General features: G+C 38.3%; 1 protein-coding gene across 3 annotated transcripts in view; it reads left to right on the top strand.

Moving 5' to 3' along the window:
- The first annotated feature begins 10,492 nt into the window (after positions 1-10,492).
- Positions 10,493-24,835, top strand: part of RUNDC3B (RUN domain containing 3B) — a 147,025-nt gene continuing 132,682 nt past the window's right edge. For 2 of the 3 annotated variants that reach the window (XM_024738427.1, XM_024738425.1), the window contains exon 1: positions 10,686-10,807. In XM_024738427.1, coding sequence (XP_024594195.1) covers positions 10,686-10,807 — 122 coding nt within the window. Of the gene's footprint in view, positions 10,808-24,835 lie in introns of all 3 variants that reach the window. The other variant, XM_024738426.1, reaches the window with a different exon arrangement.

Raw genomic sequence — 24,835 nt, 5'->3', positions numbered from 1 at the left:
ATAGTAAACTGGTACCAAAATGTATTTTAATTCTCTTAACTTTAAGAATCTCTCAAGGAGAACTTCCCTGGTGGTACAGTGGTTAAGAATACACTTTCCAGTGCAGGAGACATGGGTTCGATCCCTGGTCAGGGAACTAAGGTCCCACAGACTGTGGGGCAACCAAGCCCATGCGCTACAACTAGAGAGAAGCCTGCTCGCAGCAACAAAGAGTCGGCATGTGATCCTACGTGCCTCAACTAAGACACAAGGCAGCCGAAAATAATAAATAAATAAATTTTTTTTTAAAAAGAAGCTGTCAAGGAGAATTTTCCTGAAAATTGTTTTAAACTTAAGAAGTCTCACTTAGTCTACCTGCAGAAAGATTTAAAGCAATATATATATATTTTATATCCTTGACATCGTAGTTTAAAATCCTATTTGGAAGTTTGTAAGTAACCCGTTTCTCACTGATGTTTAGCTTTTGCCAAATATCCCCAAGATGATTATTTTTAAAGATCTTACATTTAAATAAGTTAGATAACTTGCAGAAAACTACTTTATAGAATTGGCATTCATACAGTTTTACCTATGAAAATGAATTCTTGATATTAAAGAGATTTGTGTGTGTACTTCACTAACTTCTCCATTCATCTTTCTGTTTTTGAGCTAGTATTTTGCTATTTTATAGTATGTTTTTATATACTTTACAATAGATTTTAATATCTGATAAAGCAAGTCTTCCCTTGTTACTCTTGTTTTACCCAATGATCTCGGCTATATATGCATGTTTATACCACCTTTAGATGAAACTTAGAATGATTTTGCCAAGATCCAAAAATATAAGCCTACTTACTTCATCATGGACAATTTAGTCTTTCTAATAACTTACTAATATAAATAGTAATAATCATAATAATTATATCTAATGGTTATTGCATATGTACCAAGTGCCTGTCAATATTGTTAGTGCTACATGAATTAACTCAGATGATATAACTGTTTACCTGGAAAACTAAGAGAATCTACTGAAAATATATTAATAACAATAAATACACTTAAAAAGATAATTGTGCAAAATTAAATATCTTTCCTATGTAAAAATTATAACTAGTTAGACATATAATGAAAGAAAAAAACTAGTCATACTATCACTGGAACTTTACAACAAAATCTCCACAAGTGAAATAAAAGAATATGCAAGGAAATGAAGACACATACCTTGGTCTTAGAACATTGTGAATATTGCAAAGATGTTTATATTTTTTAACATAATCTATTAATGCAGTGCACTCTTATCAGAATTTCTATAGCCTTTTTGTGGGGAAGAATGTGTCAAAATGATTCTAATGTTGTGAAGAACAGACATTCTAAAATTGCCTAAGACCCTTCTGAAATATACTAATTAGGAGATAAGCCCTACTAGATATTTAAAGTAATTATAAGGCTTCAGTACTTATGAAATTTTGGTACCAGTAGCTCACAAATGATAAATCAGAGGATCAGAATAGAAAATCCAGCAATAGACTCAAATATATATAAACATTTAGAATCTAACAAAAGTAGCATTTTATATCAGTGGGAAAGAATGCATTATTTAACACCAGTATCAAACTATCGGTCATTTGGAAAAGTTATGCTTTTTTACCAAATGTCTCTTACACCAAGATAAGTTCTGTAAGTATCAAATATACAAATGCAAAAAATAAAGAAAGAAAGAAAATTAAAAAAGGAAAAACACACTGCAGAAAGATAGGCAAACATTTTTATAATCTAAGCATAAAGAAAAGCTTTTTAAAGCATGAAAACCCAGAAAACATAAAAATAAAAATACATAAATTTGACTATAAAAATACAAAATTTTTGAAAGGAAGAAAACTTTGTAAACAAACACATACAAATAGTCACAGGTGGTGAAAATATATATTGACTGTATGTAGCATGAGCCCATCTGGATAAAATTCAGTACGTATATTTGTATTGTGTGTCTGGAGAGATATCTAGAAAAAAGCTGCTGTGAAACATTTATGAAACATAGGTTCATTGTCTCTGTGGATTTATTATCATGAGCACAAATCTTTATTACAAATGTAAAATTCTTATTAAAATTATTGCATGATAAATTTAATATTTCAAATCAGTAGGGAAAAGATGAATCATTTAATAAGTAGAATTGGACAAATGGCTAATCATTTGGAAAAAATAAACATATATCCTAATTTCACACCTTCATGTATTTCAAATAGATGAGTTATCTTTTTTATTAAAAAAATATTTATTGAATATTAAAAACAATGTGTCAGATGCTAAACATAATGAATGTGATATCTGTCTTCCTGGAGCCACAGTGTATAGAAATTTTTACAGAAATACGGTTTTCTGGTTTTATTTTTTAAATTTTATTTTATTTATTTTTTTATACAGCATGTTCTTATTAGTTATCCATTTTATACATACTGGTGTATAGACGTCAATCCCAATCTCCCAATTCATCCCACCACCACCACCACCCCCCGCCACTTTCACCCCAGAAATACGGTTTTAAATGAGAACAATAGATTAACTATTTTTGATGTAAAAAAGAAACCATAAAATACCTTTATAATCTTGGGGGTGGCAAAGGCTTTTCTAAAATAACCAAAGGAAAGACCAATAAAGGAAAAGAACGATGAATTTAATTTATATAAAATATTTTCAACATCTCTCTATACAATAACTCTATAGGCACCATAAACGAGGCAACAGCAAGCTAGAAAAAGTATTTGCTATACATACAATAGACCAATATGATAATCACTATAAAAAGACTCACACTCTTTTAGAAAAAATGGGCAAAGGACATGAATAGGCAAAGACAAAATATAAGTGACAAATCAGCACATGAAATAAATGTACAATTTCACTACTAATAAAAAAAGTTAAGGGACTTCCCTGGTGGTCCAGTGGTTAAGATTTCGCCTTCCAATGCAGGGGGGTGCAAGTTCAATCCCTGGCCAGGGGGCTAAGATCCCACATGCCTTGTGGCCAAAAAACCAAAATATAAATCATAAGCAGTATTGTAACAAACTCAATAAAGACTTTAGAAGCGGTCCACATCAAAAAAAAAAAAAAAAGAAAAAAAATTTTTAAAAGTTAAAATTTAAACAAGGGACTTCCCTGGTGGTCCAGTGGTAAAGAATCTGCTTTCCAATGCAGGGGACGAGGGTTCGATCCCTGGTCGGAAACTAAGATCTCACATGCCTTGGGACAACTAAGCCGTGCCAAAACTTGATTCCAACTACTATATTATTTTAGACAACATCAGCACTGCAACATCTGTATATCCACAATTTCTGCTTTAAGAGAAATTGTTGCATACAGTTAGTTGCGTGCCTCAATGAGAGAGCCCGGCTGCTGCAAACTACAGAGCCCACACACTGTGGAGCCTGTGCACCACAACTACAGAGAGAAAACCCGCACGCCACCACTAGAGAGAAGCCCACGCACCACAACGAAGACTCGACGCAGCCAAAAAAATAAATATTTTAAAAATTTAAATAGGATATTGCCCTTTGCTTATTATATGGAAAAACAGCCAAAAGAATGATAGTTCCCAGAATAGGGGAGGGTTTAGGAAAGCTCTTTTATGTACTGTTAGTAGAAATGTAAATTGGTAAGACAGCTCTAGAGAAAAATTTAATTTCTAACCATTAAAATTTTCATAGCCTTTGACTCAGCACATAGTTGAGGGTGTGCAACAATTTCTCTTAAAGCAGAAATCGTGGATATACAGATATTGCAATGCTGACGTTGTCTATAATAATATAGTTGGAATCAAGCTAAAAGTTTAATAATGTGGGGTTGATGGAGTAAATTATGATACAACCACACCACGGAATAGTGTTTTGTTATTATGATGGTGTAGAAGAATTTTTATTGTCATTAAGATGACATAGAAAAATGTTGATGATGTGTGATAGAAACACAGAAGAGGAGAGGACTGGGTAGAAAACAAAGTTAATGTACTGGAAAATGCTGCCAACAGTTCCCTTTGGCACAATTTCCTTTGGCGTAAAGTAATTCAGTTTGGTGCAACATGAGGCTAAGTTTCTAGTTCAAAAAGAACGGTAAGAGGGAGGAGAGAAATGAAAGAACTGCTGCCCTCCCTAAGCTGGTCAGGTGACTTTCTTGCTGATTCCAATGGTGAAACGCATTCTATATTTCTTATAAAGCATTATCGAAGCCTGAGCTCTGGTGCTCTCAACTCCCTGGAGACTGTATTCCACAAGGCATGCAGTTGGTCATTGCCTACCATCGTTCTTGATTCTTAAGTACTCTGTGTGCAAAGCAGGGGTTTTATGTTAAGCCTTACCTGGAGCTACTTTCTCAAAAAGATAGTAAACATGTTAGGAAAAATAATGGACCTTTGCATCTAATAGATCAAGATTTCAATCTCAGCTCTGCCACTTATTTTGTGACTGTGTTACTTAGACTTTCTGCTTCCTTGCTTGTAACTGGGAGAATATAACTACCTATATCAGAGAATGGCTCTGAATATTCATTGATATAACCCATGCAGTGTCTGGAGTCTGTAATTTTTGGTTTATTAACACCCCTCTCCAAGACACAAAAAAAAAAAAAAACAGAAGAAGAAAGAACCCATATTGCCCTCCTCAAAGAAACTGTAAGACCAAATCCAACTTGTTTTTATCAACCTTTATTCAAAGAGTAAGCCTTTTCACACAGAACAATTTGTTAGAGCTGTCAAGGTACTCTTCAGCATAGCCTGTAATGCCAGCCTCACCATCCATACCAACATGTTTTGCACTTCCTTGCCCTGGACCTTGTCGGCCACCCTCTTCCATCACGCCCTCTGGAACTTTTGCTGTATGACTAAGACTACCTTGTATCCTCCATGGGTACAATGGAAACATGGATCTCCCATAAAGACTCTGCTTCCCTTGTCAAGCTCTCAAACGGATGTTTCTGTTTTGTTTTGTTTTGAATAATTTCATCCCTTTTATACCTCTGGCCCAGAGGAGTCGTGTTTTTCCTGGTTTCTACTGCCACTTCTAGACCATTATTTCTCCACCTTCTTGTAAAAAGCAAGCAAGCCAACAAAATTTGCTCTCAATGCTTAAGGCTTAGGTAAGTTGACAGTATTGTTATCTACTAATCTCCCACTTATTCCCACTGAATTATTGACGATAACAGTGGCTATTGTGTATTCTAAATCCTGTCGTAATTCTGGATGACTTCATAACAACATAAATTGCCATTCAAAACTCTGACTTACAAATTTTTTTTTTTTAACCTCTGTTCATCACCAGCTCTACTCCTCAACCCCTCCACTGGTACATATTACCATGGTTACAAACCTTGGATTTTGTCATCACCCATAACTGCTTTAATTCCAAAACTGCTATTCAAGCACATCACTCTCTGACCACAATCTCCAATCTCCTCTCCTACCTTGCTTATCCAGCTATATCCATTATGATTATTCTTCGGACTTAACAGATCATCCAGGCCTTTGATCCCTCTTCTCTACCCCAACCCATCATTTCTCTCTTTTCGTCTTTCCCTCTGTGTCCAACCTAATGTGCTTTAGAATCACACTGTTCATATCCCAAACTTCCTTGTATTTTTGTCTTTTCCTTTTACCCTTTCATAAAAATCTCATTCCTGCATGAAATCAACATTTTCCTTATTACCTGCATGCCAGCAGTCTAATCGTTCTGGGATGAATGTTGTGTTCACCCCAAATTCATACATTGAGGCACTACCCCCCGCCCCATCCAGTGTGATGGTATTTGGAGATGAAGCCTTTGGGAGGTGATTAGGGTTAGATGAGGTCAGGAGGATGGGTCCTAATAATGGATTAGTGCCCTTCTAAGAAGAAACACCAGAGAGCTTGCTCTCTCTCTCTCTCTCTCTCTCCCCTGCTACCCCACCTTCTGCACACAAAGAGGTCTTGTGAGCACACAGGGAGATGGCGCCACCTACAAGCCAGAAAGAGAATTTTCACCAGGAACCAAATTGGCACCTTGATCTTGGACTTACCAGCCTCCAGAACTTTGAGAAAATAGATCTATATTATTTAAGCCACCACACTATGGTGTTTGTTACGGCAGCCTGAGATGACTAATACACTAATAATATCAAGGAAAGTCACACAATAGGATGGATATGCCCATTGTAAATTCATCATCGCCAGTCTTAAATAGGTCCTCAAACACTGACCAGGAGTCCTAAATTTCATTAGTCAACTCATTCTACTATTCACTGTAAGATGGACTGTTTGAATCTTTCAGCGGGTGACTTTGTCTTTTAATTTGCAGATAAAGCAGAAGTTACCAGATGGGAACTTCCTCAACTTCTTTTTTTTTTTTTTTGCGGTACGCGGGCCTCTCACTGTTGTGGCCCCTCCTGCTGCGGAGCACAGGCTTCGGACACGCAGGCTCAGCGGCCATGGCTCACGGGCCCAGCCGCTCCGCGGCATGTGGGATCTTCCCGGACCGGGGCACGAAGCTGTGTACCCTGCATCGGCAGGCGGACTCTCAACCACTGCACCACCAGGGAAGCCCTTCCTCAACTTCTAATAATAAATACTCAAAACTACTTATGTTTGCACCTGTGCTCCCACCCTTCTCTATGGTTACAAGTGAGAATTAGTACCTTTAACCGAAGCTCAATCCATGCACCTGTGCCTTGGATCCCAGTGCTCTTCCACATTCTCACTTCTGATCATTTTTTCTCTCTCTTGCATTTCTAACGTATCCCTCCCAGTGGATTCATTCCATCAGCTTTAAAATGTGCTGAAGTCATTTCCATGAAAAGTAACAACACAACGATAGGGATAAAATACCAATATCCCAAGTGAGCTGTGTGATTCCCACTTCCCACTCTTTTAGTCTCTCCTATTTGGCTTCCACCTTCATCAGTCTACTGAAACTGTGCTTAAGGATCTGCAGGAACATTGTGTATAAAAGGAAACTAGCTATTTGCCCATGATGAGAATGTCAAATATGTTTTCTCGGTCTGTCATTTTTCCTTTGTGTTTATGGTGAAACTTGCTTCATAGATTAAAAAAAAATGTCTCTTCAATTTTATCAATCTTTTCTGCTGGGTTTGGGCATACACAGGAAGTCCACTTCTTTGAGGGACTTCCCTGGTGGTCCAGTGGGTAAGATTTCACACTCCTAGTTCAGGGGGCCCAGGTTCAATCCCTGGTCAGGGAACTAGAGCCCTCATGCATGCCACAACTAAGAAGCTCGCATGCTGCAACTATGATCCTGCATGCCACAATTAAAGATCCCGTGTGCTGCAATGAAGATGCTGTGTGCCGCAACTAAGATGCTATGCAACCAAAATAAATACATAAATTTATTTTTTTAAGAAAAGAAAGTCCACTTCTTTGAGATTATAAATGATGCTTTGGTAATCTCTCTGGCTTGTAGTATTTTAGATTTGAGGACATTTTATATGTCACAGTTGTAATTTTGTCTTTTAAAAAAATTTTTTTTGTCTTTTTTGATGGGGAGAACAAGGTGATGGGGAAAATGGTGAATGAGTATGATCTGCCCATTCAGTTCTACAGAATTCTTGTAGGTTAAATTTGGCATCTACTGTTTTCATTATTACTGTTGTGTATTTTTACCTCTGAATAACCTTTGTGCAAATTCTTGCATAAATAAAGAATTGCAATAGATGTCAAAAAAAGTTCAAAAAGTAATGTGAAAGCTCATGTGGCTGTATAGTAGTATTTTACTCTGCACTGCATATAATTGTTTAGTTATCACCAGATTAGTAATCTGGAGAAAGAATGAGACCCAGGACCTATAGCTCAAGGTAATTAAGAAAAAAGCTTAATCACATAAGGCCCCCATGTGGCAGTTTAATGGCACACTGTACATAGAAAAGATGGTTTAAGGCAAAATCTTGTTCAGCAAGTGCCAATGTCAACTGAATCCCCCTAAAAGTAGCATTTGAAAAAATAACATTATCACCTAATCATCTAAGATGGAGTTTTACCAAGTCTTCAGTCATAAATATAAATTCATAGTACAAAAAACATGAAAATGTACTTGAAAGGCTAGAAAGCCAATTTTGAGAATAATGACACCTCACTTTTCTCTATTTAACATGACCACTCATTTTTGTCTTCCTGATAAGTGTTTCAGACATATGTGTTCTCTCACTCCTGCAGGACAAACCAGCATGGAATTTTCTTGATAACTGATGGCTTTTCACTCTCTTTTCTATGCAGTTTTCTTTCTGCATGAGCTGCTTGTATATTTTGGAAATTAATCCTTTGTCATCTATGCAGTTTTCATCTGTGTTTAAACAACAGTTTCAATTTGAGTAGGGTAAACCTCCTTACAAGCCTCTATGTCACCACAGAGCCAACAAGAAATGTTTGGCAACAAGTGCACTGACCTGGAAAAACCTCCTACTTTTATTTATGTGAAAGATAATGTTTAAAGTCTGTCTGAATTGTTTCTTATAATTTTAATATCTGAATATTTATCGTAGTAAATTAGTTAAGAGAGTTTTTTTTTCTACATGTATTTTCATTCTACTATGATTAGGATGAGTGGATGAAAGGGCTCAGTCTTTGCCCTAATGATTTAAAATTTTTTACAACCTCGGAAATTAGTAACCTACAGCTTTAATATACATAACTCTGTTTTAAAAGCATTCCACATAGAGTAACAGTAACCTCCTGTAGTACTTTGTATAATATATAAGAAGTACAGAGGTATCTACACTATATCTATATATCTATTCTATAATATTCTTTGACAGGAATGTCAAAACCAGAGCTGGAAGTTTAATGGATTTTAGAACCACCTAAACTGTAAAATTAGAGTAAAATAATTCCAAATGTGACTTCCAGTTAAATTTAATGAACATTTGCGAACCTGTTCTATGCACAGCACTGTGCTAGGCTCCACAGGGATAGCTGTCAAGGATTTCACTCTAAAATCTGCACATATTCATTTGCAGCAACATGGATGGATCTAGAGATTGTCATACTGAGTAAAGTAAGTCAGACAGAGAAAGAGAAATATATGATATCCCTTATATGCAGAGCCTAAAAAGAAATGATACAAATGAAGTCATTCACAAGACAGAAACAGACTCACAGACTTAGAGATCAAACTTACGGTTACCAGAGGGGAAGGGGGGGAAGGGATAGTTAGGGAGTTTGGGTTAGACATGTACACACTGCTAAATTTAAGATGGATAACCAACAAGGACCTACTGTAGAGCACAGGGAACTCTGCTCAGTGTTATGTGGCAGCCTGGATGGGAGGGGAGTTTCGGGGAGAATGGATACATGTATATGTATGGCTGAGTGGCTTTGCTGTGCACAGGAAACTATCACAACTCTATAATGGGCTATATATACCCCAATATAAAATACAAAGTTAAAAAAAAAATCTGGGCATATTGATGCAAAGAGAGGTGAACAGCCGACCTAGATGAGCACCAGAGAACTCGGCCGAAGCCAGGACCTCCCTGCTGGTAAGGCCGGAGGGGTGGAGAGGCTCTGGAAAGTGGGCGCTAGGTTCCAAACACTGCCCGGAGGCTCACCGCCCCCCCACTAATTCCGGGGGCACTGCCCAGGACGGGAGAAGGGTGAAAGGAGCAGAGTGTACACTCGCACCGCTCTCGTTCTTCTGTGGGTGGTCAGTCCGGGCTGCAGGCCTTGCTGGGGGCTAAGGTAGGAGCGAAGTGGCGGCAAAAATCCCACCACCAGACGCCGCAAGAGGGATGTTCTGCGGGCAGTTTCCCTCTTTGGGCTATCTGTAGCTGTCTACTAGGCCAGGGGAGGGCGGTAGGACAAAAGAAAATCCGCTCCCTTCCTGGGAGTCAGCCCTGGGTCAGGTGCGGGAGCCGGCGCTGCTGCTGGCTCGGCGTTGTAGCCACGGGTGCCAATAGGCTGGGGAGTCGGATTCTGGGAACGGGATCAGCCGTTAGAGCTAGCGATCCCAGCCGTTAGCTGGGCTCCTGGCAAGGGTCGTCCACACGCCCGTAGCAATCCCGAGTCCCGCATCCCACAATCCCCAGGCCAGCTGCGGCGCTGCTCCCCTGAGCGCGGACTGCCTGCGGCTCACCGGCTGAGAGCGCGGGCCTGGCGTCTTGACAGCTGCCCACGCGCCTGGGCGGGGCTCTAGCAGATTGCTTTAAAGGTCTGCGCGGCCAGCCCCGCCCCTCGCGCGCTGCGATTGGCTCCAGCTGGGGCGGCGTTGGCCCGATAGAGGCAGGGAGGGCGGGGCTGCGCGCGTGAGGCCCGTGGCTCTTTGCGGTGCCCGCAGCTGGGGAGCCAGTGGCGGCCGAGCGCGGGTGGTTGGGCCTGCGGGGCCGGCGGGCACGCGCCTGCGCGGCCGCCGAGGTCCCTGGGGGAAGTAGGGGAGCTGCTGACGCCGGCCTGCACGCGCCTCCCGGCGGCTGGCGGCGCGCGCAAGGGCGGGGGTGGTGCGTGCGTGTGTGTGGTGTGCGTGCGTGTGTGTGTGTGTGGAGCCCTGGCGCGGAGCGCCAGCCACTAGTCCCCGGGTGCGAATCCCCCACCGTCCTCCACACCCTCCCTCCGTCCCCCCCTCCTTCCCTTCCACCCTCCCGCGGCCCCACGGCCGCAAGCAGAGCGAGAGCCCGGGGAAGCAGGTGTGGGCAGCGGGCGGGGTCGCACGAGACAAAAGGGGCGCGGGGGTCAGCCCGCCATGGCCTCCCGGAGCCTGGGGGGCCTGGGCGGGAACCGCGGCGGGGGCGGCGGCGGCGGCAGGAAGAGCCTGACCGCCCGCAACGCCGCGGTGGAGAGGAGGAACCTGATCACGGTGTGCAGGTACGGAGCGGCCCGCCGCTTGGGAGAGAAGAGGGGGGCCGCCGGCGCCGCGGGCTCAGGGTTGGGGCGAGCGCGAGTCCCTGGGGGTCCCGGAGATAACGGGCTGTAGCCCCGGCAGCTACCGCGCCGGGTGTGTCCGTAGCGCAGAGCGTCCAGAGGGGGGCCGGTCTGGGTACCGCCAAGGCCCCGGACTTTCCATCAATTTCAGTGCTGGGAGAAGCTGAGGGTAGGGCTTGGGGCGGGGCTGGGGGAGGATTTGTTTCGAATGTGCAATCTAGTGACTGAGTAAAAGAGGAGGGCAGGGAAAAAGAGCTCTTTCATTTAGTGCGCGTTAAGCTGTTGGGCAGCTTTTAGTAAAGTAATCTTTACTGTGATTGTTTACTGTATTGCCTCAGAATCGGAGTGCGTTTTGTTTGTTTTGGCTTGTTTACATATATATTGTCCTTTCGTGCCACAAATATTAAGTGCCTACTACATGCTAGCTAAGTGTCTGTGTGTGTGTGTGTGTGTGTGTGTGTGTGTGTGTGTGTATCTCCGTCCGTGTCCTCTCCACTCTAAATTGCAGTGTTAGTGCTGTTTCTGCCGTTGAAAGCAAGAGTGGGACTGTCGAGGATACCTAGTCAGTGATTTATTTCAAGATCTGCCTTTCTTTAGTTGTTTTCTAACTGTAATTGTAGTATTCCCTTACTTTAGAAAATGTAGAAACATAAGAGACGTAATGACTTTCAGCCAGCCCAGTATTCAGAAATAACTAACTTTTAACATGCTGACATTTTCTTTAAGTCTTGTTTCTGGGTATTAAAAAAAATTGAAGTCCTAAGCATTCATTCCTTAGGAACTTCTTTAAACCATTAAGTTGCTGTAAAATTACATTGTTCCATCAAATCCCTCTTCATCAGCTGTCGAAAATCCTGTAAGAATGAGAGAATGATGAGACCTTTTCCTCCTTTGCAATTTATATCTGTATTTTTTTCTTTTCCTCTGTAAATAATGTCTAGCATCTTAAGCAGAATATAGGTATTTATACGAGGACTATATTCAATAACTTTCAAATATATATTCAAACTTTCAAAATAACGAGTGATTTTTTTGTTTTTTTTACCTTAGACTATTACAGCTGTTTGCCCATCTAGCAGGAAGACCTGCCTTACTGACTTATATGGCACTTGGAGTTATAAACAGTAAAATATTAATATGGAATCTGTTGAATTCACCATTTGTGCTGTCTAGCATGCAACCTTTGGAGGAAGATAGGTTGTATGAAATTTTTTTTACATCTAAGCAAATTTCTAAAAATTAGGTAAATAGAACAGTAAGCAAGGCTGATTTTCTTACCTTTACATGTATTAAAAAGAATTATTTTTTAAAAAGAGGACGTTTTCAAGCAGACCCCAACATATACACTGATTCTTGGGGTGATGTATTTCATAAAGGCCCCATAAGTGTTAAGCTTCACGGGGCAACGACCATGTCTGCTTTTTGCTCAGTTTTCTTTTTTCTTTCATTCTTCCTACCATAGCATCTGACACTCAGTAAATATTTATTGTATGAGTAAATCCAGTGGAGGGTAACAGTTTTTGTTTTGGGGAGTTTTGTTTTGTAGTAGTGGCAGCTGAAGTGATTTTGAGTGTTTGCAGCATGGTGTTAATTAACCAAATGTTTCAACCTAAAACTTTAAACACCTGGGCTGACATATATTGCTCTGAATCAGTGTGGCCATCTTTGGAATGGTGGATGTTGAAGATTTGGGGTAAAACACAGTACATGGGAAGAGGTTTTATGCTCCACTTATTTTTTAAGGCAGAATAAAAACAGATGAGAAAAAATAATCAGTGGAGGGTTCTATTCCCTTTGCATCTCCATTTTTGTCACGGCATCGGAGGCAGTTCAGGAGAAGAAAGGGACTTGTACCTCAACCTTATTTAAGATACATGTTATGTTTTAAGAAATTTCAGTCACATCACACTGATTTGTGTGGACTGTTGTCTGGGCTAGCTGTATTTTCATTATGTTTATTTGCCTAATTCTTGTTCTCTACTCTGAAGTGAGTATAAGTGCTGAGTTTAGTTACAGTTTACATGTAAATTTAGTATTGTAGCTAAAATAAATTTCAATTTCTGGCTTAGATTTCAACTTGTGTATTTATTTATGTGGATAATACTACAAACACTGTTCTTCACGTCCAGATAGTTGATGGTGCATATAAATTATTATCCTTGTGTAGTAATGGGATGTATTTGATAGGCTTTGTCTAAAAGCCTTCTATTTTTTGGAAAAAAGTCACTGTAGGCCATTTGGATGTTTTAAGTATCCCCACCTAAATTCAGCAAAATGAGCAAATCAGTATTTATGCATTTCTGTCGGTTTTCACTTTCAGAGTTAACCAAACCCTGGGTATCTCACCCATGTCCCTTAATGAATTTATTTAAAAATTTTTATGTAGCAGATCAGACGTTATTTGGTATTTAAGTTGGGAAGAAGCTGGTTTAGTGGACATATAATTGAGTTCTAAGTTTACTTTGTCATTAATTGTGTGTCCTTTAATAAGCCCATTTTCTAGTTTTCTCATCTGTAAAATAAACTTGGACTAGATCATTGGTAATCTTCAATGATAGCCCTGAAACTAATAATAGTCTTCAAGCAGAATGAGTTTATACTTGGTTTTGAATTTCTCCAAACATGATCAGGGTAATGGTAGACATATGTTTAATGGTAGCTGGATGAGGCATGTGCATTTTTTTCTGTAAACAAAAACATTTTGAATTGTGCCTTAAGTATTGTGACTCTCTGCTGATATTCTGGAAAAATGGAACAGTATAGAAAGCCAAACCAAACCAAAACAAACTCTCCCCACCTGCTGACTATCATTCTATCATATGTATTAATACTTATACAGTAATGATTTTCATTATCCCTTAAACAATTTAGGCATACTGTACTCTCAGTTTAGGTTTACAACCTTATTATGTAACTACACAATTTTTTTGGTTTAAAAACGCCTTATATAAGAACAATATTATTACAGTTTAAACTTTGGAAGTGAGTTATTTTGTTAGGTGGGATAGTCAGGAATTGAATTTTGGTTCATTGTGATTGTGTATGTAATTATTTCATCAGTTGTATTTTTTCATGAACATTTATATATTATAGACTAAAAACACGTAGTACTTCTGTCAGCAAATAAGTACTCCTTTATCATATTTTTCACAGATTGTGGTGGAGAGAAAGTAGGTCATTTGAGATCTCTAAATGTTCCACACTCAACTCCAAAATATTCATAGACTGACTTTAGTTCTGTGTACCAACTAGTATTTTCCCTGCATATTCTCTACCATTTAGAAAAATTAAATTGTTAAAGTCCTTCAGGAGTTTTTTTAACCTTCATTTTTCATCCATAGAAAATCAGGTACTACTCATTTTTTTCTATCATTTTTAAGCTTCATAGGTTATTGAAAAACGTACATATTCCTTTGATTTTAGTTCTGGTGACAAGGATAATTAAAATATAAATTCTCTTTCTGTGGGTTAACATCAGTTTATGAAAAATAAATTATTAAGATAAACATTTAAATATACATGGATAAATATTTTAAAATAACATTTGTTAAATGTTCAAACCAGTTCTTTAAGAGAAACTCCCCACACAAAGTCATAAGTTTCCCGTCTTGTGCATGGAAAGGATTAATGAGAGATTGAAAGAGGTAGTATGATGAGCTAAGCACAGTGGAGACCAGTGATGATTTTCAAAATTAAAGTACTTTTAATAACACGTACATAGTTCTTAGTTTTCTATAGGTCAAGATATTATTTCATAACATGAATGTTAATTTAAATAACAGTAGCACCTCATTTTCTCAGTGTTTTTGGGAAATGAGATGCTCATATTTTTCATGTAACTGATGTTTGAGTTAAAATTCTCCTATCAACTGCAGTGCTTTACTCAGCATTTATTGTGGGGTGCAATCTTCCGTATAACTGAAGCTTATAAATTAAGTGTTCCGATTTAAACTACAATAAAGAATATTTTAAACATTTTGGATGAACTCCTTTTAAAAAAGGATTATGCAGGGACTTCCCTGGTGGCACAGTGGATGAGGCTCCGCGCTCCCAGTGCAGGGGTCCTGGGTTTGATCCCTGGTCAGGGAACTAGATCCCACATGCATGTCACAACTGAGAGTTCGCATGCCACAACTAAGGAGCCAGCGAACTGGACCGAAGGAGCCAGCTTACCGCAACTAAGACCTGGAGCAACCAAATAAATAAATAAAACATTAAAAAAGAAAAGGATTATACATTTCCCTACCTTATTTAAAAAAACTCTACGTAGTATAATATAATCCTTATCAGTGACTTTACTCTGGATCTGTTTCCGTGAATATACCCTGTGTAGTGGTTGCCCTTGGAGACTCTTGAGGGACATAAAGCTGTTTGCTACATGGCCTCAGAAGATTGTGTGTTTGGAGTTCTTGGTCTGTTTTTGCATTTACTGTCTCCTCCTACCAAGTTAGCTGTTATTTCTTGCAACTCTGCCTGTTTCTACCAGCTTTTTTCTTTGTGCTTCTCATCCTGACTTGCTCATTATAATTGGTTGTGAACTAGGAAAACAGAGAAGTAAATTTATTTATTTTTTTGTTAAAAAAAAAAAGTCACTGAGAGGCCTGAGTTCAGTGAGTGAGCTTTAGCACTCTGAACTTCTTAACATTCTGGTTGCTGAATAATCAGGGAAAAAATGATCTATTCCTGTGTTTAAGCAGGGTGGAGGCATTGCAGATATGTGAAATATTATTGAGTATTATTGGTGGTATAAACCTCTAAATAACTTTAAATTCAGTGACTTACTTTCCTTGTTACTATTGATATTTGCTTGAGAATGCCCTTTTAAGACTGTTCATACCTTGCCTCTCGTGATTATATTTTTGGCTAAAGCTCTTTTAGTCATGCTTTACATAGTAGAACTTTGGGTTGGGACTTTGAGCAACATTACCTGTACTGTATTGCTTTGGAGCAGATTCAGTATCATTTCTAAAGATTCTTAGAGCCCTAGTAGTAGGTTTTCACAGTGGAGGTAGGATGATCATCTTACCAGTCGGAGGTAGGCTTCTCAGCATTCACAGAAGGTCATTATCTCTTCCCCTAGCTTAACTGGGTTCATATTCAACTGACAACAGAGAATAGCTCTCCCCTACATGTTTATTAGAGGGTATTATCTTCACTGCTGACTGATAAATGTCAGAAGTCAGGTGAGAGATATGATATTGAGGGGGGAGATATGTGAAGCTTATCCACTGTTATATTCAGTCTTACAGGTTTATAAAATGTATCTCTGGATCAGTCGAGATCATCAGAGAGCAGTTGAGTATGTAGACTGCATTGCTTTGCTCTCTCCTATCCCAGTTGCTTTTGCCCCTCTCGTGCATTGATAAGATTCCATCAGCCTACATTGAGGGTCAGCAGAAGAAGCAATTACAGAGGATCTTCTTGAAATTGTTGTCAAGAACATTGTTTATTATGTCAAAAAGTATCTTCTTTTGTGAAGATTTTTATGAGAAATATCTGTCTTTTTTTAGTGCCAAGAATTGTAGCTTTAGGTAGTTGATTTATTTATATCTACTGGGCATGAATGTGTAACTGACAACTTCTCTTTTTCTCATACAGCTATTAGAAGTCTTAGTGTTAAATCTGTGGCCAACCTCTAAAACACGTGTAGAGCATCATAGTGATGTATCAGTATTTAGTCTCATTTCTAGCTACAATTTTTCTATATGCATATAAGTCAATTTTTATTGACTTATATGCATACAGAAAAGTACACACAGCATAGGTGTATAATGAATTGTTTTTGCAAAGAGAACACAACATTGTAACCAGCACCCAGGTCAAGGAAAAGAGCATTACCCAGAGGAAATGAAATCACTATGTCAGAAAGGTATCTGCACCCGCATGTTCATTGCAGCATTATTTCCAGTAGTCAAGACATGGAAGCAACCTAAGTGTCCATCGATAGATGAATGCATAAAGAAGATGTGGTACATAGATACACAATGGAATATTACTCAGCCATAAAAAAGACAGAAATCTTGCCATTTGCCACAGCATGGATAGACCTTGAGGGCGGTATGCTAAGTGAAGTAAGTCACAGAAGGACAAATACTGTATGATCTCACTTATATGTGGAATCCTAAAAAAATCATACTCACAGATACAGAGAACAGATTGGTGGTTGCAAGAGGCAGGGGGTGGAAGGTTAACAGAAGGGTGAAGGTGGTCGAAAGGCACAAACTTCCAGTTTTAAGATAAATAAGTTATGGGAATGTAATAATAATAATAAAAGAGAGTGTTACCCAAATCCCCAGAAACCTCTTCCTTGCCTTCTTTCATACTACTCCTATGAAGGGTAACCATTCTCCTAGCTCTCAACGCAGTTGTTGAGTTTTGCCTTTTTCTGAATTTGAATGTGTTGGGTCTTTGTCGCTGCACACGGGTTTTCTCTAGTTGTGTTGAGCGGGGGCTACCCTTTGTTGCCTTGCACGGGCTTCTCATTGCGGTGGCTTCTCTTGTCGCGGAGCATGGGCTCTAGGTGCTCGGGCTTCAGTAGTTGTGGCTCGCAGGCTCTAGAGAGCAGGCTTAGTAGTTGTGGAGCACGGGCTTAGTTGCTCCGCGGCATGTGGGATCTCCCCCACCAGGGATCGAACTCCTGTCCCCTGCATTGGCAGGCGGATTCTTAAACACTGTGCCACCAGCGAAGTCCATGTACCTTTTTCTATTTAGCTTATGTTGCTCAACATTATGTTTGTGAGAGTCACTCTTTTTGTTGCACGTAACTGTAGTTTGTTAATTTTCATTGCTGTATCTTTTTCCATTGTATGAATATCCCGGTTTATCCATTCAGCCTAATGGACATTCGAGTTGTTTTCACTTTTTGACTATTACTAATTGAATATTCATGAATATGTATTTTGGTGAATATATGTACATATTTCTGTCAGATATATACTTATGAGTGGAGTTCCTGGGTTATATGGCATGCATATGTTCAGCTTCAGTGGATATAACAGTTTTCCAAAGGCCTGGTACCAGTCTGCATAGTAGTGAGCAGTGTACAGTTGACCCTTGAACAATGCAAGGGTTAGGGGTGCTGACCCTCAGCGCAGTCAAAAATCTGCATATAACTTTACAGTGGGCCCTTTGTATCGGTAGTTCTGCCTTCTCAGATTCTACCAACCGGTGATTGTGTAGTGCTGTATTTATTGAAAAAAAATCTGCGTAAAAGTGGACCTGTGCAGTTCAAATCCATGTTGCTCAGTGGTCAACTGGATAAGAATTCCAGTTGCTCTACATGCTCACCAACCCTTGAAATTCTGTATTTCCCTGATGTCTATTGAAGTTAAGCACCTTTCCATAAGTCTGTTGTCCATTTGGAGAGTCTCTTTTGTGAAGTGCCAGTTCAAGTCGTTTATCATCTGGAATATCTGACTTTTTGTTTGTCTGATGTATAACTCTTTGTATGTTCTATGTGGGTCTTTTGCTGGATATATTTAAGGCAAGCATCTTTTCCCATTTGGTGGCTTGATTTTTCATTCTCTTTGTAGTGTGTTTTTATGAATAGAAGTTCCTAATTGTAAAGTAGTCCATAACTTTCCTTCATGGGTTGCTTATTGTGACCTGAAATTGGCAGTAATGCAAATATTATTCTATTTTCTTCTAAAAGATTTATTGTTTTGCTTTTTTACATTTATATCAACAATCTACCCGTACTTGATTTAAGTATTTACCTTAGGAAAATCAGTTTGACCTGTTAACATTTATTAAAAAGACCATGCTTTCCCCACTACACTCAAGTGTCACATTTATCGGAAGTCAGGTGACTGTTCTGGACTCCCTCTTGTGTTCCATTAGTCTATTTGTCTGTCCTTGAGCTAATATCATACTGGCTTAATAACTATAACTTTATAATGTATCTTGATGTTTGGTAATGTAAGTTCTTCAGCTTTGTTATTCAATATTGTCTGTTCTTGGGCTTTGCAAACTAGATTTTAGAATCAGCTTGTCAATTTCCATTAAAAAATCTACTGGATTTTTATTAAGATTGCACTTAATCTATAAATCAGTTTTTGGAATTGTCATTTTTATGAGACTTAAATGCAATCCATGAATATACTATATCCATCCCTTCATATATTTAACTATTCTGAAATTTTTCTCAAAGATGTTTTGTAGTTTTCAACATATACATATTATATCTCTTTTTAGATTTGTCCTTCCATATTTGATATGTCTGTATTATTATAATAGATCGTTTAAAAACTTTTTCGGGCTTCCCTGGTGGCACCGTGCAGGGCACATGGGTTTGATCCCTGGTCCGGGAAGATCCCACATGCCATGGAGCAACTAAGCCCATGTGCCACAACTACTGAGTCCGCACTCTAGAGCCTGCGTGCCTAGAGCCCTTGCTCTGCAACCAGAGAAGCCACCGCAATGAGAAGCCTGTGTGCACCGCAACAAAGAGTAGCCTCCGCTTGCCGCAACTAGAGAAAAGCCCCTGCGCAGCAACGAAGACCCAACGCAGCCAAAAATACATAAATAAATTTATTTTAAAAAAAAAACAACCTTTTCATTTTCTTTCTTTTTTGCTGATACATAGACCTGGAATTTACCTTTTAAAATACTGGTCTTGTAATCTAGCAATTTTACCAGATTTACTTATCGAATCTAATAGATTTTCTGCAGTTTTTTGTTTATTTGTTTTAGCATTCTGAGTACATTGTCATGTCTTGTGCCTGTTTTATTTCTTCCCTTTTTAAACTTTATGTCTTTTCTTTTTTGTCTTACTGCACTGGCTAGGACCACAGTATTACAGAAAGCATTAATAGTTTTATCTTTAAGTAGGATGTTTGCAGTAGGTTTTTTTTAGTTCCCTTCTACTTGTAGATTGCTGAGGATTTTTATCATAAGTGGATTCTGAATACTCTGTTAACAAATATTTTTTCTATCAAGATGAACGTATGATTTCTCTCCTTTTTTCTTTTTATGTAGTGAATTACATTGATTGACTTTTTAATGCTAAACTACCCTGGAATAAAAAAAACTGGGTTGTGCTGTATTATCTTTTTTACATATATTTACATTCAACGAGTTGATATTTTATTTGGGATTTTTGCATATTTGTTCATGAAAGTGTTTGGTCTGTGATTGTTCTTTCTTATAGTGTCCTTGTCTCGGTTTGTCGTTAAAATTATCTGACCTTACAAAACAAGTTGGGAAATGTTCTTTTGTGTTCTGTAGAAGAATTTGTGTAAGATTAAAATTATTTCTTTCTTAAACTTTTGGAAGAATTCACCAGGGAAGAAATCTGAACCTCAAATTGTCTTTGTGGGAAGTTGTTTAGTAACAGATTCAATTTATTTAATAGATACTGAACAATTGAGATTTCCTGTTTCTTCTTTTATCAGTTTCAGCGAGTTCTTCAAGGAATACACCGATTTCATGTATGTTATCAAATTTAAACTTAAAACTTTTCTTAATATCCTCTTAATATCTTTCTATTGTTTAAAAATCTGTAGTCATTTTCCATTTTTCTCTCCTGATATTGGTAATCTCTGTTTTTCCCATGTTTTTTTTTCTTACCCGGAGTATATAAGTTTTATTAATATCTTCAGAGAACCAGCCTTTGGCTTTGTTAATTTCCTCTGTTGTATATTTCTTAATTTATTGATTCCTCTTCCTGTCTTTATTTCCTTCCTTCCACTTTTTTTAAAGTTCATTTTCTTTTTCTAATTTGAGATGGGAGTTTAAATCATTGTTTTTCAGCCTTTTTCATCTTTCCATTCTATGCATTCTAAGACTGCACATTCCCTTGTTTGACATTGCTTTGAGATAGCAAACAAGATTTAAAATTTGTATCTTCACTATTAATTAGTTTAAAATGTTTTCTACTTTCTGTTGGGATTTCTTTTTTGACTCATGGGTTATTTTAAAAGATATTGTTTAATTTTCAGACAGCTGAGGATTTTCTATTTTTAGTTATTGAATTCTAACTTAATTCCACTGTGCAGAGAATATTCTAAAAGATTTTCAAGTTTTGAATTTTTATTTATGCTTTTATGATGCAACATATGGTTAATTTTGATAAATATTTTATATGCATTTGAAAAGAATATAAACATCCCTCTGTATCCACTCGTTCCACATCCGCCTATATGGAGGTCCAACTTTAAGGGACTTGAGCATCTGTGGATTTTGGTATCCTCAGGGGTCCTGGAACCAATTCCCCACAGTTATCAAGGGACGACTGTATGCTGTCATTGTTGATTGCATGTATGCCAATTAGGTCTAGTATGCTAATTGTGTTTATATCTTCTGTATCCTTACTAGTTGTTTGTGTGCTTAGCCTGATATTAAGAGAGATGTGTTAAAGTCTATCTCTGTGAGTGTAGATTTGTCTTTTTCTCCTCTTAGTTCTGTCATATTTTTTTAAATTTATTTTCTTTATTATTGTTATTATTTTTCTTTGGCTGTGTTGGGTCTTCGTCGTGGCATGTGGGTCTCTCTCTAGTTGCGGCATACGGTTTTTCACTCTTTAGTTGTGGCGCATGGGCTCCAGGGCGCATGGGCTCTGTAATTTGCGGCATGTGGGCTCTCTTGTTGAGGTACACGAGCTCAGGAGTTGTGGTATGTGGGCTTAGTTGCCCCGCGGCATGTGGGATCTTAGTTCCCCACCAGGGATGGAACCTGGGTCCCCTGCCTTGGAAGGTGGATTCTTTGCCAGTGGACCACCAGGGAACTCCCTGTCATTTTTTTGTTGTTGTTGTAAGTATTTTGTTGCTCGATTACTAGGTGGGTGCAGATTTAGAATTGTGATCTCTTCCTAGTGATTTCATTCCTTTGTTACCATGAAATGTCCTTCTTTATCTCTAATACTGTTCCTACCTTAAAGTCTATGTTTTCCCTGCTATTAACGTAGTTAAAATAGCTTTCTTGTTGTTAGCATTTGTATGATGTACTTTTTCCATTCTTTTTTTCCCCTATTTATTTATATAGGCTGCGCCAGGTCTGCGTTGCAGCATGTTTAGTTGCAGTATGCGGGATCTTTTAGTTGTGGCATGTGGACTTCTTAGGTTGCAGCATGCATTCAGGATCTAGTTCCCAACCAGGGATTCAACCTGGGCCCCCTGCATTGGGAGTGTGGAGTCTTATCCACCGGACCACCAGGGAAGTCTCTACTTTTTCCATTCCTAAATTTCAGTATTTCTGGGTCCTTAAATGTAAAGTGTCTCTTGTAGGCAGGATAGAATTGGATTTTGAATTTTATCTAGTGTTTTATTTAGAGTATTTAGCCCATCTCTATTTAATGTTATTACATTTGGGTTTATGGCTACCATTTTACTATTTATGTCCACTTTTTCTCTCTTCTTGTTTTCTTATATATCAGTATTTTTTATTATTTCATTTATTCCACATAGAGTTTTTCTCTCTATGAACTTGTTGGTCATATATTCTTTTCTGTTTTCTATACAGTTGACCCTTGAACAATGTGGGGGTTGCGATGCTGATCCTCCACAAGTCAAAAGTCCACGTGTTCAAAAAAAAAAAAAAAAAAGTCCACGTGTAACTTTGCAGTCAGACCTCCATACTCGTGATTCTGCATCCACAGGTTCACCCAACCGTGGATCATATACTACTGTAGTATGTATTTATGGGAAATAAATGGTCCATGTATAAGTGGACCTCTGCAGTTCAAACCTGTGTTGTTCAAGGGTCAACTATTCATATATTTGGTTTCTATCCTTTGGGCAATTACCCTTGATTTATTACATCTAATGCAAATTTAAATTTTATTGCCTCTCCAGTAGTGTTAGAGCCATTTATCCCTGCTCATCCTAAAACATACTTTTAAATAAATATGGCTCTCATTATGCTGTAATCTAATTATCTTTTTGTCTCCTATTAGATTGTGCATTTCTCAAGTCCAGGAATCATAGTTTATACAGCATCTGTTTTATTCCCAGCATCTAGTATGTAGTGTAGTGGGCATGTTTATCAAGTGAGGTAATTCTCCCTAACTAGTGAAGAATAATAGCAGTGGACATTTCCAAAATAAGGTTGAAGGTGAATTAAAGAACCATCCTCACTTATTTTTAAACAGTCACCCTAATGACTAATCTCTAATGATAGTAGAGTTTTAAACATCTAATAGCTTTAGACTCACAGATATAGAGAACAAACCAGTGGTTACCAGTGGGGAGAGAGAAGGGAGGAGGAGGGGCAATATAAGGGCAGGGGATTAAGAGGTATAAAATATTAGGCATAAAATAATCTATAAGGATATATTGTACAACACGGGGGAGATAGCAAATATTTTATAATTACTATAAATAGAATATAACCTTTAAAAACTGAAAACAAATAAAAAGCTTTCAAATTTAAAAAAATCTAATAACTTCTGTAGTAGAATGTCTATCTAGTTACTAGATAGCTTACCTATGTTAAAATATATTACTTGAAAAAAATATATATATATATTACTTGAATATTTTCACTTGTCATTGAGTAAAGAAGAATTGGGTTCCAAAGGGATTTGTGATCCAAGTGTACAGTGAAAGTATTCTTTATTAAAGTGATTTTAATTGGGAGTTATTTCATATAAGAAGTCAAATGAGTTATTTTAAGCTGAGAAATTTTCTTGGTTTGAATACTTTGTAATTTTAAATAAATTTTAAAAAATTGTCCTTTTTTTGAAGATAGTGCTTCAACATTATTTTTCATGTTGTTCAATCTTGCTCTCATCAGTCTGCTTATATAGTAGGACAAGATGTTAATAATATACTATCTCAGCCTTAAGGTACCTAGATTAACAATTCTATTTTGAGAGACATTTTGACAGTAGAGGTGGGGAAAATATTTTAAAATATACTTCTCTCCCTTTTTTTGATTTTTACATTGAGCAAAAGTTTAAAAAATGGTAAACACTGCCAAAATAGACTTTTGAGTTTCGCGGTATATATTCCAGATGGTTGGAACTTTTTTTTTCTTTTTTTTTTTTTTTGTGGTACGCGGGCCTCTCACTGTTGTGGCCTCTCCCGTTGCGGAGCACAGGCTCCAGACGCGCAGGCTCGGCGGCCATGGCTCACGGGCCCAGCCGCTCCGCGGCACGTGGGATCTTCCCCGACCGGGGCACGAACCCGCGTCCCCTGCATCGGCAGGCGGACTCTCAACCACTGCGCCACCAGGGAAGCCCGGAACTTTTTTATTCTGTGTTTCAATAAAACTTTTTTTACAGAAACAGGCAACTGGTTGGTTTTGGCCTGTGGACAATAGTCTACAGACTGCTGCTAAATGGATCTATGAAAAGTATTTTTTTCTCCTTACCAAGGAATTTAAATTATAGAAAAAAATAAAGGGGAAAATACACATGATGGTTGGGAGTTCTTAACTTGCATAAAACTTGAAAAAAGAAGGCAAATTGCTGATTCAAAAAGATTTGGGGGGGGTTCTTTTTTTTTTAATTTAATTTAATTTTATACAGCAGGTTCTTATTAGTTATCCATTTTATACATATCATTGTATACATGTCAATCCCAATCTCCCAGTTCATCCCACCACCACCACCACCGCCACTTTCCCCCCTTGGTGTCCGTATATTTGTTCTCTACGTCTGTGTCTAAATTTCTGCCCTGCAAACTGGTTCATCTGTACCATTTTTCTAGGTTCCACATATATGCGTTAATACACGATTATCCTTTTAATGTGTTGTTGGATTCTGTTTGCTAGTATTTTGTTGAGGAATTTTACATCTATATTCATCAGTGATATTGGTCTGTAATTTTCTTTTTTTGTAGTATCTTTGCCTGGTTTTGGTATCAGAGTTGATGGTGGGCTCATAGAATGAGTTTGGGAGTTTTCCTTCGTCTGCAATTTTTTGGCAGAGTTTGAAAAGGTTGGGTGTTAGCTCTTCTCTAAATGTTTGATAGAATTCACCTGTGAAGCAATCTGGTCCTGGACTTTTGTTTGTTGGAAGATTTTTAACCACAG

Source organism: Neophocaena asiaeorientalis, unplaced genomic scaffold, assembly GCF_003031525.2.
Source record: "Neophocaena asiaeorientalis asiaeorientalis breed wild unplaced genomic scaffold, Neophocaena_asiaeorientalis_V1.1 scaffold89, whole genome shotgun sequence".
In the NCBI taxonomy this organism is placed as follows: Eukaryota; Metazoa; Chordata; class Mammalia; order Artiodactyla; family Phocoenidae; genus Neophocaena; species Neophocaena asiaeorientalis.
This window is presented reverse-complemented; position numbering and strand designations above follow the sequence as displayed.